Source organism: Phalacrocorax carbo, chromosome 4, assembly GCF_963921805.1.
Source record: "Phalacrocorax carbo chromosome 4, bPhaCar2.1, whole genome shotgun sequence".
Taxonomy (NCBI): Eukaryota; Metazoa; Chordata; class Aves; order Suliformes; family Phalacrocoracidae; genus Phalacrocorax; species Phalacrocorax carbo.
The window spans coordinates 67,059,340-67,078,694 of record NC_087516.1 but is presented as its reverse complement, the minus strand read 5'-3'; the positions used below and the strand labels follow the sequence as shown (position 1 = coordinate 67,078,694).

General features: G+C 43.4%; 1 protein-coding gene across 6 annotated transcripts in view; it reads left to right on the top strand.

The window, feature by feature from the left end:
* Nucleotides 1-19,355, top strand: part of NR3C2 (nuclear receptor subfamily 3 group C member 2) — a 215,816-nt gene that overhangs the window by 179,406 nt on the left and 17,055 nt on the right. For all 6 annotated transcript variants that reach the window (XM_064450307.1, XM_064450306.1, XM_064450304.1 and 3 more), the window contains one exon: nucleotides 17,061-17,191. In XM_064450307.1, coding sequence (XP_064306377.1) covers nucleotides 17,061-17,191 — 131 coding nt within the window. The remainder of the gene's footprint in view (nucleotides 1-17,060; nucleotides 17,192-19,355) is intronic.

The window sequence follows — 19,355 nt, the reverse complement described above, 5'->3', positions numbered from 1 at the left end:
TGTTGAGCTGTGAGATGTGGGACAAGGCCTTTTGAAGTAGCTAATCAGGGCAAGAAATTTCCTTGGAGGTAGAAGGGTAGGAGTTCAGCGCATACTCCAGAATGGTAATGGACACATCTCTGGAACAAGAGGGTTTTTCGCAGTTCGCTTATGTTTCATACTCGATGGGAATCATGGAGGACACTTGTTCCAAGTTTCTCACGTTACCGTTCAGGGTGGTGTTGTGAGGCTGCATCTGGAGTCTGAGTTTTGTGCTCCCCAGTACAGGAAACTTGTTGATAAACTGCAGAGAGCCCTGTGGAGGCTGGCCAGGGTAGTTGCTGGCTAGGACAGCGAGGGAGCTGGGCTTGTGGAGCCAGGAGAAGGCTGTGCTGGGTGCAGTGGGGATTTCATTGCAGCCTTCAGCTTCCTGATGAGTTGTTGTAGAAAAGATGGAGTCAGACTCTTCATGGAGGTGCCCAGTGGAAGGATGAGAAGCTGCAATTGCAAGTCTAGGACAACAAACTGCCTCCTGGGCAGCAGGAGAAGAAATTCCATAATGAGATGGTGAAATAGCAGAGCAGGTGCCCAGAGAGACCCTGGGGTCTCTGTCTTTGAAGATGTCCAAGCCTTGACTAGGCAAAGCCCCACGTAGCCTGCTCCATCTTTGAAATTAGCCCTGCTGCGAGCAAGGGGTTGGACCTCCAGAGGTCCATCCCAGGCTAAATTATTTTGTGATTCCAACTTCAGGAGATGCAGTGCTTTTCCCGGTTTTGACATAAGGCCAGAGGTGAATTACTGGAATCGTACAAGTCAGTCAATACGGTTCAGTATAGAAAGCATTCACACAAGCATAAACGGAATGTATATTCCTGTTTGTGAAACTACACTGCTTTGAAGCTTTGCTCTGGAATTGCTGAAGACTGGTCTTACCTTTTTGAATACCATGAACTTGGAAATGTGGTGTGTAGTTGCAAATACGGGCCTTCATTTCTGTGCTGCAAGGTTTATCAGACGTCCCTAAGGTTCACTTGGTGCAACTTTTTGAGTGTTTTACTGCCCTTGGCATTTTAGGACATGTATTAGTTGATGCAGAATGAAAGGAGATGCTTTAAAATTACTTTTCCTTCTGCTGGCTTGAGATTTATGTTCCTGTTATCACCTGGCCAAGATTTTCTTGGTATTTCTTCATATTGTGTCTGAGGGGGTCATTTCCCATCTCTGTGCAAGAAGTAATTAGGAAGGTCCCTGGCCAGTAGCATGCACTCAGTGCCCCAGAGGGTTCAGCATTTTCTTCAATGAATGGTTAAAAAAGAATGAAAGTAGAGGTTGGCATTAGCAGAATTATGTTGCTTTGTTTTATGTTAAATTAATTTTCCATTTAATCTTAACTACTGTGAATAAGAGGAAGTCGTAATGTTTCTGGAAGGCCATGATATATGATCTTGTTTTCTTTCTTATTCTGAAGGCCTGTAAACAAGGCAAATAACAAATGAGGATCTCAGTTGTTAATAGCTGTTAAATGTATCTTTGATTGTATAAATACAGTGCAAAATGCCTCCCTGCTCATACGTGGTGTGATTTCCTGTTAGGTTTATGGAAGGCTGGAAATATTTGTTTGCCTTCATTTAGTCATGGTACATATCTAATTAAGTGTACTGTTTGTCTTTATGGATCATGCATATATTCCATTGCTTTAATTGGGCTTAAGTAAACGAAAAGATGTGAACTGAGGGATAAGAAAATGGCCGCTCAGCTTGCTATAGAAACGCCTAAAAGCAGCCTGAAAAGATGCATAAAATAGACCAGTGTATTTTATAGTGTATGTGTAAGTTACAGTATGTGAGGTTTTTAAATCCATTTCTTTTGTAGCATAGTAGCTGTAATCAAAACTAATAGTTTTTATGTATTTATATAGCTTTAGTTTTAATCACAGAATCCCAGTTTGGAAGGGACCTCAGGGATCATCTAGTCCAACCTTTCTAGGAAGAGCACAGTCTAGACAAGATGGCCCAGCACCCTGTCCAGACGACTCTTGAAGGTGTCCAATGTGGCCGAGTCAACCGCTTCCCTGGGGAGATTATTCCAATGGGTGACTGTCCTCAATGTGAAAAATTTTCCTTTCGTGTCCAGTCGGAATCTCCCCAAGAGCAACTTGTGTCCATTCCCCCTTGTTCTCTCCATTTGATGAATCTCCATCTTAATCCGCAGTAAGTCTTTAAAAGACTGTCATGTATGTGACACCACATAATTCCTGTTGGAGGTAAATACCCTTAAAGGATGACTGTCGCATATGTAATAACACTGAAAATATATTGCAATAATGTTCTTAAGGCTGCAAGCTCAATTCTGAGAAGTTGTAAAATTCCAAAATTAAGGTGGTCTGTGAAATTGTACGTGCTTCGAAGACTGTATCCATAACTAAACCTTTAAGTTATATTATCATGTAACATTTTTCCCGTGTGACTCCTTCCTTTTTGTATTGACCAGGTTGAATGAGTTGTATGGATAATACAGGACTATGTAATGAGACACTGTCTCATTTTTGCTGTTTCTTGCCAGCAAGGAAGCCTTACCTTGAATGGGTCTAGGGATTTGGGAGAACAGAGTGATATTAATGGGGAAGATTTTCTTGACATGGCAAAAGACTATCCCTGATTTAAGACCTAAGCTCTGAGATGTTTTGGGTTCCTACTGCAAAGTAACAGAAATCCCACAGAAAAAAATGGCTGTTGTTTATTTAACTTGAAGGAGGGAGAAGAATTCTCTTAAGACTTAATCAAAGACTTTAGCTGAAATTTTCTAATCTAATTCAACCTAAGGCAGGCATATGCATGGACAATTTGAGTCCAGAGCATTAAATTGGTAAAATTATACACAATTGAAAGCAGGAAACTGAGTGGTGTTGCCTGGAATAGGTGCAAGAACAAAGCAAGGGATGTAGAAAAATACAATGTTTTTTAATGCTAGCTTATTTTCAGGGATTCTGTTTGAAGCTGTGCAAATTAACTGGTTGCTACAGTAAACCAGCCTGAAACATAATTTCTAAGATGTGGTCCTGGGAAGGTAGGGAAGTTAGTTTCAAATTCCCTTAGTCTCTCCCTTACTGGATGAATTAATCATTGAACTAATAGCTGAAATGACTCTTTCTCTGCCTGCACCCTTTTGAAGGGAAAGTCCCCAATGTTTTTGACAAGAGGTGGTGTGACAACTTAGGTCCTAGAAGAAATCTGATGATCTGAATCTTTCAATAGTAGGAGTTTCTGTGTTTGTAGCGCAGAAGTCAGATGCCTAAATCACAGAGGGCAAGGGATGCTCCTTCTTGCTCACGTTTCTGTGACAGGCACAGGCAGTTGCTGTCCCACTGGCTGGTGGTGGCAGCTTCCCAGGTATCTGCTTCCACCCATACATTAAGTCTGGGCATTGGCTGGCAACCTTTCAGAGGCTCAGGAAGGGATAAAAAGCATTTACAAGTGCAGCTTTGCCAACAGAAACCCAGCAGAAGCCAAGATGTGGCACAGCGGGGATCCTCGCTCCCCCGATGTGGGAAAACAGTGGGAGCAGTGGGACATGGGCTGCCTTTGGGGCCACGGCTTGTGCTCCCACAACGTATCGCCCTCCCAGCTGGAGGCCAGAAACTGCATCCCTCATGGCAAGCTGCCCTGCTTATCCATCCCCTCCCCTAAGGAAGAGGAATGATGGCTTTTCATCTCTCCATAGGGCAAAACCCCAGCTGATGGCATTGCTGATGAATATTAAAAATCAAGCTGTGTGTCCTCTTTGGCACGTGTTGGTTTCTGCTGGCATAAAGAAACCAGAGGGCCAGCCCAGCGCTGGAGTTCTCCCTCAGGTCTCGAGTTTTCTTTCAATTTTAGGTTTTACACAGTCTCTTTGTAGACTGCTAAATCCTTGAGGTCTTTTGAAGAAGAGAATCAAATTCCAAAATTGTTTACTATTTTTAGGAAATTTACCCAAAACCTCTTATTTACTATTCCAGCCTTATCTAGCTGAAAAATAGCAATAATGCGGGATACTGAGAGTTCAGTAACGCTGAGACACCATGTTGAGACACTTTAGTATGTTAAAGTACGGCATCAATATTTCAGCAGCATTTTGCAAAGGCACCGAATGACTAATGGGCTGTGTGTTTTCTTGCTCCTTTGATTTTTCTTGGTTTGTCGTTTGTAGCATAAAGAATAAATCATAGGTGCATAAGTGCACAGGTTCTGAATTTTTTGGCCATTGCACTTTCTTCTGTCATTGGATTTTTACAGGTATTTTTACCTAGTCAAGAACTTGAGGATAAGAACAGCACTAGGCATCATGCAAGCTACCCATAATTATTAAAGTGAACTTGAAAAACTGAGTCTAAAAACTGGGGCCAGTTTTAACAAGCATTTGGATCAGCTATGTCTTTTTTCCATCTGTGAAATTTTTGTATGATGTCATATGCAGCTCCATCCTTAGAGTAAAAAGGTTTCAGTAGAGGCAACAGTTTATTGGATATTATGCACAAAATATTAAGAGCAGAATATGCTGATTGATGTATTGGCTGGTGCTTTTGATAAGGCGAAGCTTCATGCTATGGATTTTGAACTAAGTGGCTGTCCTTTCGTTATTGCCATTACGGGCAATTGTGACACTACTGGGCACTTTCTAGTTTGTAGTGCAGTATAGATGGCTTTTTCATTATAAAATTCAATGATCTATTCCAGATATTTTAAAATAACCCAATAATACTAGGTATGTAATGTAGTTTAACAAACTAGCAAAGGTTACTACAAATTAATATAAATCCTTCCTTTGAAGTGCAAGAATTAACTTTCAGTAAAATAAAAATGGGTATTGCAAGGATCTTTCAGGCTATGCCTTTGGTAATTGCCCCAAGTGTGAAGTTTTAAAATTTAAAAGCAGGCAGATATTGATATTAGCAATAGAAGAAAAATAGAGAATACATTTTTCAAATGAGAAAGTTGATGTAGAGCAAATGAGGCAGAGGGAGGCAGAAAACCTGATTCATTACATGGGAGTTTCTGAGAAGTTTCAGTGCTAATGTTGTCATGGGATATGAATGGGCTGAGGATTTTGTAATGTTAGGAAAGTCGTAAAATTAAATTAAGAATTAAGATGTAGCTCGGCTGAATAGCAAAGATTTTATTTTACATCTGCATTTATTAATTATGTGTATTTTATTAGTAAACAGCATGTTCATTGTCTTTTCATTATGTTCCTAATATCCTCTCATAATTTGCTTTTGGAAGTTGGGACCATTAGGACTTGGGGTTGTGTAAGGCAGTGCAAGGGATGCAGCTGCGCCTCTGTGCCCTTTCGGTGCTGAAGCCTGTAAGTCTTTCTGGTATTCTGATTTCTATAGTAATGGCAGGAAAATAAATGTAATAAAATAAGCTGAATATTTAAGAACAGCAGAATTTTTTAACCTTTTATACCTTGGGGAGGGGGTGGTGATTACTTAGCTCATCTGTGAGTGGTGATAAAGCCAATAAGTAACTTCTTTTATTGTTTAAAAGATTACTGTTCCCCATTTACATTTTGCAGGATGATGGCTGTTAACCCTTTTGGTTTCTTTTGCAGTCTGTTAATCCTGTAGTGTCTAAATTTAGGTACGTTTTTGTAATCGCTTTCATCTGCCAGTCTCCAAATCCTTAATTTTTAATTAATATTTCCGCAGTGATTTTTGATAAGAGTTGTCAGTGTTTGTTGTTTGCTAATAAATTGTGTGTGTGATCGCTGATCTTCTTAAAAGGTCAGCAAACAATCCTTGATATTCCTCCCTGCATGATTTTTGCTTGCATACATTACTTTGAAGAGGGGTATTGCATTCGTACAATCTAAACTGTCAATGCAATGAGAAGTGGATATCTGAATCAGTAAGTCTTTTATATATGTTGTTGCTATTATTTACTTTTCCATAAAGTGCAGCTCAGTTCCCATACAGTGAAGTACGTGAAAGGATATTGCTGCATACTCACCCCAAAATAGTGCAGGCGCAGAAGGAAATTTTGAAGAACTAATGTCATACCTGTACATAATAGATGTAATATGTAATATGCTTCAGCTAGATTTTCTGAGTCTTATTTTGCTTTTTCCTTCGTAAACAGGTCAATGGTTGGGCAGAGCAGTAGATTGAACTTCTTTGCATAAATTTCTACAGACTCTGCCTTTTAATGCCTTTATCTCTATACACTTAAATTTCTAGGGTGTTTTAGTTAAAACTGTGAAATTGTAAAGGAAAACAGGAGATAAAGTAGTCTTAAGGAGATCTGTAAGAACGTGAAAACTGTCAGAAAAAAAGGTCTATCTAGCACAGTTTCTCATCCTTTAAACTGGCCAGTTGCAAAGAAAGCATAAGGTCAAGACAAGGGTAAAATGATACTTCATTTGCCCGTTCCAGCAGTCAGTGATTTAGGTGCTTTCTGAATGGGAGATTGCATTTGGACAACTGTACTTAATAACCCTTCTGTGTCTTTCTTTTGTGAATTTCCTTAATACCTTCTTCAATACATTTACAATCTTGACATCTAAAATGTTCTGTGGCAGTCTCTTCTGCAGTTTAGTTATGCATATTTGTTTGCTGGAGATGTTTCTAAAGCAGGTAGCTGATAATTTAATGGAGTGCCACTTCATTCTTGTGTTTGTAGTAGTAGTGGATATATTCCTTTTCATCCTGCGTATGCCATTTATCACTTCCAGATCTCCATCAAGTCCTATCATTTCTTCAATGAGCTGAAGAATCAGCTAGTCAATTTAATCTTCCCTTGACTATCAGTTGTTTGCTACCCCTGGACATCCTGCCCTCCTCCCACAGTGCTTTTGCTAGCCTGTTGTATTAATTTGGGGAGGAGACCAGACTGACACACTGTGTTCAGAGTGCAGTGGATTTATGCAGTAACAAAATTATGACTTCTGTATTGCTATCGACTCTTCTCCCACCCTTTGCTTTTTTTGACCATTTATAAACACCAAGCAAGCATTTTCAAAAGACAGAAACCCAAAAAACCTCTTCCAAGTTACACTTAGGTCTCTTTATCGGGTGATATTTGTTAATTTAGAGCCAGTTATTTTGTATGTTTGGTGGAAGATTATTATACTTTCCACATTGTCTTGCAGTTAGTGATTTTGACCTTCCGTTTTGTCAGCCAGCCACGCACTTTTGCAAGATTTTTTCAGCAGTTTCTCACAGGCAGCTCTTGATTTCATTGTCCGGACTCATCAGCAAGCTCTGTCACTTCCATAGGTCTGATATTTTTCAGATGATGTATGAGTACAGTTTTCGGCCCAGGCCCCAGTGCGAAGCTCTGAGAGACTTCCCTGGTAATCTCCATTACTTGTGAGAGATGGCCATTTATTATTACCCTTGGTCTCCTATTATTAAGCTGCTAATAATCCATGAAGAACCCTCCTCCTTATCCCTAAGCTCTCTTTAAGAGCTTTCAAGAGATCTTTTTAATAGCTTTAAAATCCAACATTGCCATGATTGCATCCCCACGTACCTCCTGATGCAAAGCACACTGTGCAGGAGGTCCTAGACCAGTAATTACCGACGCCGGCACACCGACAGACGGTATTGCAGCCCGTACCCGAGCTGCATGCCCCACTTTCCTTTGTGTGGAAACCAGGGCAGAGGAGAGGAGGAGAAGAGGGCTGGTGCTTGCTTAGGTCTCTCCCCATATGGCCGTGGGATGCAGCTAGACCTGGCACGTGCGAAGCATTTCCGTCGTACAGACATTGCCTGTATTGACCAGAACATCCTTGTGCTATTGTCAGAGTGCTCTTACAGATTCATGAGACATGACCTCTCTTTCCCCAAGCTGCACTGACTTTCTTCCCTTATAGCATATGTATTTACCTATTAATGCTCCTCTTTCAATCGTTTTGCTAGATACAGAAATGAGACTTACTAGCCTCCGGCCTCTTGAGTGCTCCCTCCTCGCTCCCAGACCCATTTTAAGAAATCAGTCACGTTTGTCACCTTCCATGCCTTTTATAAGGGCAATTTAAGCAATAAGCTGCACAGCACAGTTAGTAGTTCAGCAATTCCGTATTTAAGTTACTTTGCAGCTCATGGATGGATGCCATCTGGTCTTGGTGATTTATTACTCTTCATTTTACTGTATTTTTTTTTCTTTCTAAACTCTTGTACTCACACTTAAATTTGAAATGAGTTCTCACACTCACTCACTGAAATGGGAGACTGGTGCAGAGCCTTCCTGGACTCCTTTACAGAAAGCACTGATGCAAAGATTTTATTTAACTATTCTGCTATGGCCTGATCTTTCTCAAACACTTCTTTTTCATCTTGATCATCTGTTGGCCCAGTGGATGTTCTGGCAGGTTTCCAGCTTGTGATGCGTTTGAAAGGGTTTGGCTGTTAGTTTTTATGACTTTAGCATGAAGACTTGCCCAATTATTTTACTTTTAACTTGGCATGATTATGCTTTCTTAGTATTGTCTCAGCATGACTTTGGGACATCCACAAGCCTTTTGGGAGGGTGTCTTTCTGCTTCTCTCGAGGTCCTTGGCAGAAAGGGCTAGGATAGAGAGAAGAGGCTTGTTCCTTTCAAGTGTCTGTCTGAATGTGGTGCTGCTTTAATCTTTCTGTACGTCAGTGAGCTGGTTTTGGTGGCATCTCCAAATGCCTTTCACATGCATAGTGCTTCCTTTTGCTCCTTCCCCTATGGAGTTAAATATTCATCTTCCAGATTAAAAGAAAAATTAGGAAGTAATTTCTCTAAACTGGTACGAGAGGAAGGCATGCCTCGGTTGACTTCCAGAAAATGCCGGGCTTGACAGCGTGAGCAAAGTTTTGACTTCCGAGGCGTTGTTGGCACAAGGGGAGAATTGCTGCTACATGTGGAACATAGCAGTACTTCTGCTGATGAACCACTGCAAGTGACAATGAGCCCTGGCATAATGGATATATATAAACAGTACCTAATGGGCACCTTTCCTGGCAGGTGATACCTTTCTCTGATGAACTTTAAAAGAGTATTTATTGTTGCGTGTACGTTATCATCACTTATTATTGAATGTGGTATTGAAAAAGCATTTTGGTAAAGGCATAATTATGTACTTTCTCATTTAAACTGTGATTTTTCTCTTTTGGAATGCAAATGCAAACCAAAAGAGAGTATTTGGTATCAGCATTCTGCTAACTGCATAATTAACTGTTAATTCCAGCAGATACTTGGGGTTTTTTGCTGTTGATGTGCCTGGGATTTTAGGGTTACATAACTGGGTGATTATTAAGTTGGATTTTAGCACAAGTTTTCTGTTACTCCTTGGGAGCTGAAACTCTCCTGTGGCAATCATTATCCATGAGCTGTTGCCAGTTCCTTTGTTGATAGGCGTGTAACAGGAGGACGCTTAGCTCAAACTTTAAGGCAGCTCTAAATTTCTTAGTATCAGTTACCTGGGACTGTATTCTCAGGATCACCAAGAGGACTTTTGTGGGAGAAAACTGATTTTCAGAATTAACTCCTTTAAGTTCAGTGTAAAAATTGCCAAGTTTGTATGCTTGGGCGGCTAAAGCCCACTAAATACCAGCTATGTCTGTTTTAATGTGAAGTGTGAAGTGACGCTCCTTGTCTGATTATCAGTGTCCAGCATTGGCGGTCCTCGCTCTAATCCCTGTTTTGTCCTGGGTACAGCAGCTTCTTCTGCCAAGGTCACCGCTGTAGTGCCAGTGCTCCCAGCTACCTACCCCTCAGTCTGCAGCATCCCAGTCACCTGGAGAGAAGCTTGCAGGGTTAAATGTTTTACTTTGGTAACAGTGGGTTTACACGTTCTTGTGGCAGGGTTGGTGGGGGGACATCATTACTGAAGAACTTCTCTTTCAGCCACTTTTAGAGCAGGAAATCCATCTTTTTTGCATACCGTGCTTTCTCGCAGGGAGCAGCTTTCTCCTGTTGCATGTCAGATTCCTGCAGGAATACAGCAGCAGGAGGCATCTCCAGGACCCTTGAGCCAGTTCCCTGCTGCTGCAGGAGTATCTCACCATAAAACCTCCTTATTTTCCAAGTAGAAGGTAGTGCCAAGGCCTTGCTGCTGTGTCAGACTAATAGTGTACAGGTTTTTTTTTCTCCCCACCTTCTAGGCAGAGAGGAGAAATGCTGAGTATCAGTAGTGGCTGAAGTCCGGTAGGACAGGGCAGACGGATTTGGGAAGCAGCAGGAGGAGCTGAGGTGACATTTGGTGGCAGGTCTTGCAGCTTTGATTTAAGACATGATTGCTGGCACCTGCTTGCTGTATGAAGAAGCATGTAGATGGACGGTAGCGGCATCAGGTAGTTCAGCAATGTCAACCATCATGGCCTGGAAATGTAGGAGTATGCTGCAAACCCCGACTGCCACTGGGGGCTGAGGTAATGGCACTTTGGGTTTGGTTTGTTTTTTTTTCCCTGGGCCTGGTACGAGGACAGTGTTTTCCAGCAGCATGATAGATCTGGCAGCCAGGGGCTGTGATGTTGTCACCTGGCTGAGATCCACCATCGCTTGTGTAGGCAGCAGGGTGGTCGTCTCAGGCTGTCACCTTTATGCTACCTCCAGACTAACACTTTCCTGGATAAACCACCTAATTCCCAGCCTACGTCTATCCATGGCAGTTTAACCAAGTTGTAGGGTAATAGTTGAATCCTCTGTCCCTCACTGCTTAGGGAGAGCATCTGCTGCCTTATCGGTAGGAGGAGGAAGTTGCTGGTGGTGCCCAAGATGGGGTATTTATTTCTGCTGGCTTACTGACAAGGTAAAGGGAAAACGGGCATGACCCAAATTTCTCTCCAGAGAAAACTGATGACAAAGCTGCAATTAATTTCAACAGGGTGGAGTGCCTGCATTTGCCATTGATGCAAGGTAACAGGTATTTTTTCCTTCCTCAAAGGAGATGGTTCTAAAGATTTAAAAGTTGAAGGCAGTATGTTTTTGTCTCTTTCTGCTATGGCTTGCAGAGCGAGCAGAGATTAGAAAGTGCTGAATAAGAAATAAGTGCTGAATGAAAAGTCATAATTGAATTTTGCCTGAATTCTGCATGTCTTTCGGCTTGGATTTTGATCAGTGCAATAACTTAATGATGCTGCTCCTGTACTTCTGACTTTGGTTGCATTTATAATGGCTGCAGGGTGGGAGATGGGTGTCTGGGTACAGTCCATTGAGCAGAATGATGCGCATTGTTTCCTAGTGCCTCCGCACACAAAGCAGTGGAGTGGTTGCCCCTTTACATGGAAGAATAGGTTCTGTTTTGTGCTAGGTAATGTCGTTCTGTTCCCACTGGTCTTCATGATGGAGCTGTTGAAGTGGAATACTCCCCCAAGAAAGAGTAAATTGTTGTTGCAATAACATGCTGCTTTTTTTCTTTCCCCAAGAACCTCAAAACTTTTTCCGAACAAGTGAACCCCTCTTAAAGCAGGTAAGATCATTCAGGCCATTGGATGGTTTGAGCAGCTGAACAAGGGACTCTGTGATCCCGTAGCCCTGGTCTTTTCCCCCCTTTAGCCACAGTTTGCCTGCCTTACCCTAAAGGTGTCTGGTGATGTTTCATTCCTCTCTCTGCAAAGTTCAAACTGACCCCTTCTGGCATGGTGGAAAGTGTACCTTCCTTTCTGAGGCTTCCAAACTGGTTTTGACCTTCAGGCCTCAGCAGGTTTTCTTGTTGGGTTGCATTTCGTTGTTTGTTTATTTGTTTTGGTTTTGTTACAGTGTAACGTGCTTTCTGAATTTCTGTGAAATCACTTTAAATGATGGACAGGCTTCAAATGAATACAGGTTTTAGTCTAGCAAAAGAAAGGGTCCTGATTATAAAATTGGAAGCATTTATTATAGGGTAAAAAATGTAAAATCAGGAAACAACAAAGAATATCTTTGACATCAGACTTCTGCTACAGGTGTTCCTTGGTCTTTTCCTAAGTCTTTTCTGAGCTGCAGAGCCCAAGGGTCTAAGTCAGCTGCAAGTTTGTTCCTCTGAGGTGCTGTGAAAAGGGAGCCTTTGCTCAGTTGTTCTTGGGATTATCAGCATGTCACTTGAGTACTGATGAAACTTTGAAACATGTACCACAGCTTTCCCTTTCTTTACTTCCCTGTCTAATTTAGGAAGATGCCTTGTGCTGCGGTTTTCAATAGTATCCATGAGAAAGTAAATAAAACATGGTTATCAGGTTTGGTTTGGGGCTGAGTTTCGCCTGTGGGTGAATATTCCTTCGTGCACAGGTTCCTCTTTTTGGTTACTGTCAGTTGAGTTGCAGTTTCCATCCTCGACAAGGAGATTTACGATACTTCATAATTTTTAAGTTCCTTGTTCATAACAAGTTGTTTCTGTACAGTGTGCCGGGTGGCTCTTTGGTTTCTGTGAAGGTCATGTAAGAGTAATAATAAGATATATGGATGGCTTGGTATTTAGGGTGCCTTAGCTTAAACAGTTTCCTTAAACCATCCCTCCTCGGCATGACTGCTCAAGTCCTACATCTCTGTCATAGTTGGATGGCTCTTCCCTTGGTGATTTGGGGCGTCAGTCCTGTTTTGGACAGATGCTTAAGCCGTTTGCCTCTTCGCTTGCCCCTGTTTAAAAGGGCGGCTACTGCCACGGAGCAGGGGAACAGGAGGAGCTGGGTTAGTTTGCCACTTTCTCATCCACATTTTCAGCTCTGTGTGGATAGATGTTGAGGATGAGACAGGCCACGGTGTTGGGCTGGTACCGCAGAGCTGGTGTCATGCAGGCAGATAGGTCTGGAGTCAGTTTGGGAAAAAGAGTGGCAGAGATGAGGGAGGCGAGGACATAGAGATTGTGTGGGGTTATGGGGAGATCAAGTATGGAGAAAGAGAAGACAAATTCAGGGAAGTACCAGGGAGTCTCTCAACTAGGAATGCGTTTGCTGTGGTTCATTGAAAAAAAAAATCCCAACAGCAGGAACAAAACCCTTCTTCCCACCGAGGCAGTTGAGGTGCCTTAGAAGGCTTCACCAGTGGAGGTACCCACCTCATCTTCCTCCCGGGGGAAAGGAGGGAAAAGCAGCAGCAGTTCAGTTCCAGTGGGGGTGTGGTGAGCAACGCGGTGACCAGTGAACACAAGTACCCGTGGCCAAAGAGGCTCTGCAGGAGCAGATAGAAATGGGGCAGAGCAGTAGCTGGGGGAGTGGGCTGGTTGCAGCCGCTCGCTCTGCCCGCAGTGCTGCGGGAAAGGTCAGGCAGAATGTGAGCCGGGCATTAAATTAAGCCTGTAAGGAGACACTTGGGGGACTTAAGATGGATTAACTTAAGGTGTAAAGTTTAGAGTGTATTATTATGAACGAGGATTAAGCTAAACTGAGCTAATGACACCACTTCTGAATGCATATCCACACAGCAGATTCAGAGCTTTGGCTCCACACCTTTTATTACTAAAATGGACTTACCTTCTTAAAGTCCCCATAAAGATACACGCCCTTATATTCCAGATCTTCACAGTCTCCATCTTCCATGTCAAGAAGTTGGTATGTATTGGTATGTAGTGTCAGAGGTAGAACTGGTTTTGGTTGGTTGGGATTTGCCTTTTTTTTTTTTTTTTAAAATAAAAGGCGGGAAGGCAACATAGAAGTTTGTTTGCATTTTTCCCCATGGTGGTAATGGCATTTGTGATGAGTTGATGGTATTTATTCTTAGATGAGGCGTTTGGTAAGGAAGAAATAACTTTGTTCGTGTTATGTTGACGTGCCCTAATTTCTATGTGCCCCACCTCTTCTAATATATGAGCCATTTTTATTGCTTTATTTTGTTGTTACTCTCATAGTATTGAGATATCTGCAATGTCAGCATCTGAATTTTCCAAAAGTTCTGTACCCTCTTATTTTACACTGTCTGGGTTAAAAGTCAAATGCAAAGCTGAATACTGTAAACTCCCACAAAATGTGTATCTTACATCAATATTTGTAAGTAGATAAAAGACTAAATATTTAAATATTTAAAAGAAGACAAAAAACCAACCAAACAAACAAAACTTCCTGACTTTTACTAAAATTCTTCTATTTGGGCAATCATATAAAAGCAAAACAAATACAAAGAAAAACATTAGAGAGAAAAAGTAAAATGTCACAGAAAGCATAAATCAACGTTAAAAAAAAAAAAAAGGCTTTGAGTCAGGATACTTCTAGGTTTGCTGTCACAGAAAGTTTTTTTGCCACGCTGTTTAGTGAAAGCATAAGAAACCTGAGACAAAACCTCAGAATGTTTCATTTTATTTGCTGTGTGGCTTGTGGTACCGGATGAAAGGTCTGGCGCTTCTCGTGTCTGTGGAGGTCAAACGCAGGCAGGGATGGTGGCAGCTGCTTTATCTTCTGAGGCTGGAGAAACTAACTTTGGTGTCCTGAAAAAATAATAAAGGCTATAATAGACTGTTCTTGTTTTGAATCCTGCTAGCCTTTAGCGGTCTGAGATATACCTAAAAAACACTGGGGTTTTTTTAAATACAGATGTCCCTTATTAATCATTTGCCTTTCAACTTCACTATGTATCCCTATGAGCCTCCTGGGAGAGCTCAGTTAGGAGCCAGGTCTGTATCCTAGACCTGGATTTGGTAGTTTTCAGAAGAGGGAGGGGAGCAGGAGCAGCAGGAGGGAGATGACTCTCTGGGGTCTTTTTCCCCAGCTGTCTCAGGTCAGCTCAGAGGTTGCAGCCACTTGGTCTCTTGGCAATAACAACCCATCAGGCAGGAGCACCTCGGGTTGGTTTAGGGTGGTGTCCCTGAAGGGGGATAGGTGGAGTCATGCAGTGGCCAAACGTGAAGGGGCCCCCATTCCTGGCACACTCGTTTGTCCATGCTAAGGGCGCATCCAGACATGGGGAGGGATCCAGGTGCTGCTGTGCTGGGCTGGCTGCAAGCCTCAGATGGTGGCCACCAGCCTCAGGCAGACCTGGGGCTGGAGCAGGACCCCAGGCACGGCAGCTTCAGAAATGCCTGATTGTGTGCATCTGATGTCTTTGAATTCTGCAAATCCTTTTCTGTTTCACCTGATCCCAGTTACTCAGGGTCACTCTGTGTGCGTTCATAGCGCACGGCCAGCGGTGAGTATGCAAGTGCCATCTCTAAGTCCTCTGCAGTGCGGGACTGGGCTTGTGTGCTTGTGCCAGTGTGCACCCAGCAGTGGAGGCTCCTCTTCTCAAATAGGGAGCCAAGTGCTATTTCAGTCACCATCCAAAGCCTTCAAGGACTGTTTTCTATTAGTTTTTTTACCTGCAGTCCGTGATGCATAATAAAAATAAACAAACATGGCAATGCTACTACTATTAAACTAAAAAAAAAAAAAGCTGGAAGTTCTTAGTCTCAAGAAGAGGGTGGAGCGGGGGAAAAGTGCAGAGCCCATATAACAATGGGGAGTCCGCTTTATTAGTATTAAGGAGGAAAATAAAATCTGCTCTGGCAGTAGTGAAATAAAGCACCAGGAAGATTACGTCAGTCTTTGTTTGCACACAGTATGATTCTTCTCTTTCACCAGCCAATTTGTATATTTGAAAAGGCAGTTGCTTGGCTAAAATAATTAGCTGAACTTCATCCAATTCCCCAGTTATGTGAAAAAATATTTGAAGAAATATAGACAATTGTTGTTGAGCAATTAAAAAAAAAAATAGTGGTCACTGAACAATTATAGCGCCTTGTCTAAATACCCACATATATATCATAGTTTCAGAATGAAACAGGCAATTCTCAGTGACTCTGTGCTGTAGCTGTTATGGATACAAGTCATGTATCATTATTTTATGCTTTAACAGGCAAAAAATACGTATTAATGAAGGACATCATCTTATTATATACTCCTTTACTCCAGGCTATTTTAGATTATTATTCTGGGAAGAATGTACAGAATTTTTTTCTATTTCAGTGTTTGAATAAGAGACCATTGCAACAATTTGACTAAGAATTCCTCATAGGAGCGTAGTATATTAACAAGAACTTCAGTGACTCGGAAGTAACTTCTCCTTGTTGTTCCTGCATGTTCATCCTTGGGCCTAGACCCGTTGCATTTTCAGGAAAAGTGGTAATCAGAGATTTTGAAATGTAAGTTACTTGGGAAAGATGCATAAGTGCTGCTGGCTGAGGCAGTGGTCGTCCCAACTGTTTCTTAACCTCAGACTCCTCGGTAGACATGAAGGCAGTAACACGAGGTCATGCACTTTAGTTTTGTTAAACCACCTCCCCATTTTTCCAGACCTGTCAGCCATAGTTTTATGGGACTATTATTCAAGATGAGAATAGCAAAGGTGTCTGCTGACATGGTGGAAATCCCTGATCCCAGGGCCCTTCTGGCTTGTGGACCTGAGTGCACACGATCGGCAGTGGAGCTCTTTGCCATGGGTTTTCCTGTCTCTTTGGCTGCAGGCAGCCTTGGAGGCTGATGGGCTGGGGCCAGGGCTGATCGCCCTGAATGGTGCAGGCTGCAGGTGTGAGGCTGTGGGTCCTCCTTGGCCATGCTTGCGCCCAGCTCGTCTCTGCACCAGACACTTCTGAAACCTGTTTCCACCCGTATGTGAACTGATGGGGGATGCGCCATTTAAAATGTGCATGCAATGGGTGTAGTTCCCCTGTTGCACGAGTTCTGACCCCTTCAGGAGGCTCAAACTGAGAACTGGGCAGGGCTGAACACACACTGACAATTCAAACACATTTTAAAGCATTTTTGCTAGGTCATTAACATCGTCGCTGTGTAAAACCCAAATTACGTTTGTTTCTGTTCCTTCTGTTTGGATGTTAATGGTGCCTGTGGTCTGCCAGGTAGGAAAGTGAACTCAGCCATCCATTGCAGATGGCATGAGAGTCGAGCAAGGGGATGCCCGGGTCCCCCAAAGCTCACAGGCAGTGGGTTTTTCTGCCAGCATGGGGACCAGGCAGCCCTCTGGGGCTGGCAGGGCTCCAGCTGCATCTCCGTAGTCCCCAGCTCCCTCACCTAACCTGAACTTTGCAGCTGTGCGGTGTGTCTTACTGACCTCTGCACAATCAGTATTTGGTTTCCAGGTCACGCTTCGCTTTCCTCATGCGTGGGCTGCCCTGTGCGTGTTGCGCTCTCTGGTATTTATCCTGTGGATTTTGTTTCTCTCTCTTTTCAGGGAACGGATGCGCCAGTCTGCTATGTTTGAACTGTGCCAGGGGATGCACCAGATCAGCCTGCAGTTCATTCGCTTGCAGCTTAGCTTTGAGGAGTACACTATAATGAAAGTTTTGCTGCTATTAAGCACAGGTAAGTTTGATGGTTACATGGGAATACTTGAAAATATTCCAATTCACAAAGAAGTGCAGTGATTTTAACTAATGTGACAGAAGAGCCAAACTGTTTCCACCAGGGCCACAGGAATAAGCCTGATTTTGTGTCTTAGGGTTTCCCTGCAGATCTCAGTCTCCATTAGCACGGGAAGTATCTTTTCAGTTTGAATGTGTCATGTGCATTGGAAGGACAGGCGTGCCTGGGCAAGAGGGCTTGCCCCCCCCTCTCTGGAGGGGAACCACCCGAGTTGGCCAGCCATGCCAAGGAAGCGCAACAGTTTGGGGAGAAATCCCCACTCAACGCCACCAGTTTGGGTGACTCAACGTCACCTTCAAGATCAAAAGACGTACGTTGCCTGTACTGCAAAATGGGTGTTTTTTCCAATGCCAAGTGAATTGAGAATGGTAAGTCCTTTTACAGGGCTCTGAGAGTTTAATAAATGACAGTGCATGCTTTATTTTTCTCTCGAGTGTCGTGCTTTGAATTTTCTTGAGAAACGAAATTACATCCTGGTGTTTGTTACAGCACTGTGTAGTAATTAGCAGATCTCTTGATCTTATCTTTCTCAAAATATTGGAAAACTCCCGTCCTAGTACGGTTGTATAAATACACAGGCAGTTTGTACGTTACTTTTCCATCAGTCTTGATGAAAAAGCCAATTACCTGTAAAAATACTTTCTTCTATGTAATCATGCTGCTTTTTGTGGGATCCGCTCAGTGACATCATGGTGAGATAACGTATCAGCTCAATCGGTGGGCGTTCGTGATGTCACTTCAGTGAACTCACCAGGCAAGAATTCCCCCGGCAGAAGGAGACGGGATGTAGGGGCATTGGGTGGGGAGAGGAGGGGCAGGAGATCAAAGGGGCTGCTGCGCTTACTCTGGCTTTCACTTGCAAGTTGTCAGCAGCAAGACGCATGCCCGAGGCTGCCGGGGCCAGGGGCTGCCTGGGCTCGTGTTGCACAGAGCGTCTCCCCAGTTGGTGGTGAGAGGAGCCCAGCGTGCCCTTTGAGATCTTGCTGTCTTCTCCCATCACCCCATCTTCTGCCCCAGCAAGCTTAGAGAAGAAACGAATGGCAAGCGACGGGCATTAGTTGTGCAGAACTAGAAAGCGCTTATCACTGTCACCGCTAAAGGATGCCAGAGCAGGGTGAGGCAGTGGCAGATTTAAGACACCCAGGAGGCCTCTGAGTCCCCAGCCATGGCGTGGGCACGTCGGCTGCAGGCAGAGCTAGGTGCCTACGAAGGGATTTGCAGCGTTCAGCAAAGCCGAGCAGCAGCCCCTTCAGGTGAGGTGGTGGGATGGGCACTCTCTCCCTGTCTGCGGTGCCTTTTGTTCAGACCTCGCCTGTCCCACCCAGCTGGTAGCCCTGTGGTTGAAGTACTTTGCCTTTGAAGGAGGACGTGAAGCTGCTCTTCCCATCCCGGCTGGAGGGGATCTGGATCTGCTAACAGAAACCTCCTGAGGCTGTACCTTTTCTGGGCTCAGCTGTCTCCCTCCCCTTAAAGCCATTCCAGCTCCCCGCGACAGGGAGAGACACCGTTCGGGGAGCACTTTGTGTCCAGATCCCCAGGTCCCACGCCACCAAGGGGTCGAGATGGTCTGCAACTGGGACTCTGGGGAGGTGATACGCTCCAGGGTACCCCTGGGGGGAAATGGGCTTTTCTGAAGTTTGTCACTCATGGGCTTTCCAGAAGCAACTAGCAGTGCTTAACGTGGATGTGCTTGGGGGCGTCTAGCTCCCAAAACATTCTTGGGAGAGTGTCTGGATTGGAGATCTTTCTACTTTTTAATCAGTCCTAAAGGGGGAGAATCTTTAGAAAAAGAGCCTAAAGGCATTCTAAAAACATAGCAAAATCTCTTTAAGCTAGGTATTTATTATTCTACCCTCTTGAGAGTGTTAACTAATGATCATCTGTTAGGTGAGATCAGCCTAGCCAGTTAACTTCAGCTAGCTGCGTCCTTCTGAAATGCACACCACAGTCACTAGAAAACCTACTAAAAATAGTTTGGTTTGGGAGAATCAGGATATTTATGTGAGAGAGAGAGAGCGAGCACAAAATGGAAATGAGGACAGTGATAAAACCCAGAAAGTGTTATGTGGAGGGCAGCAAACCTGGTTTTGAACCATCGCACCTT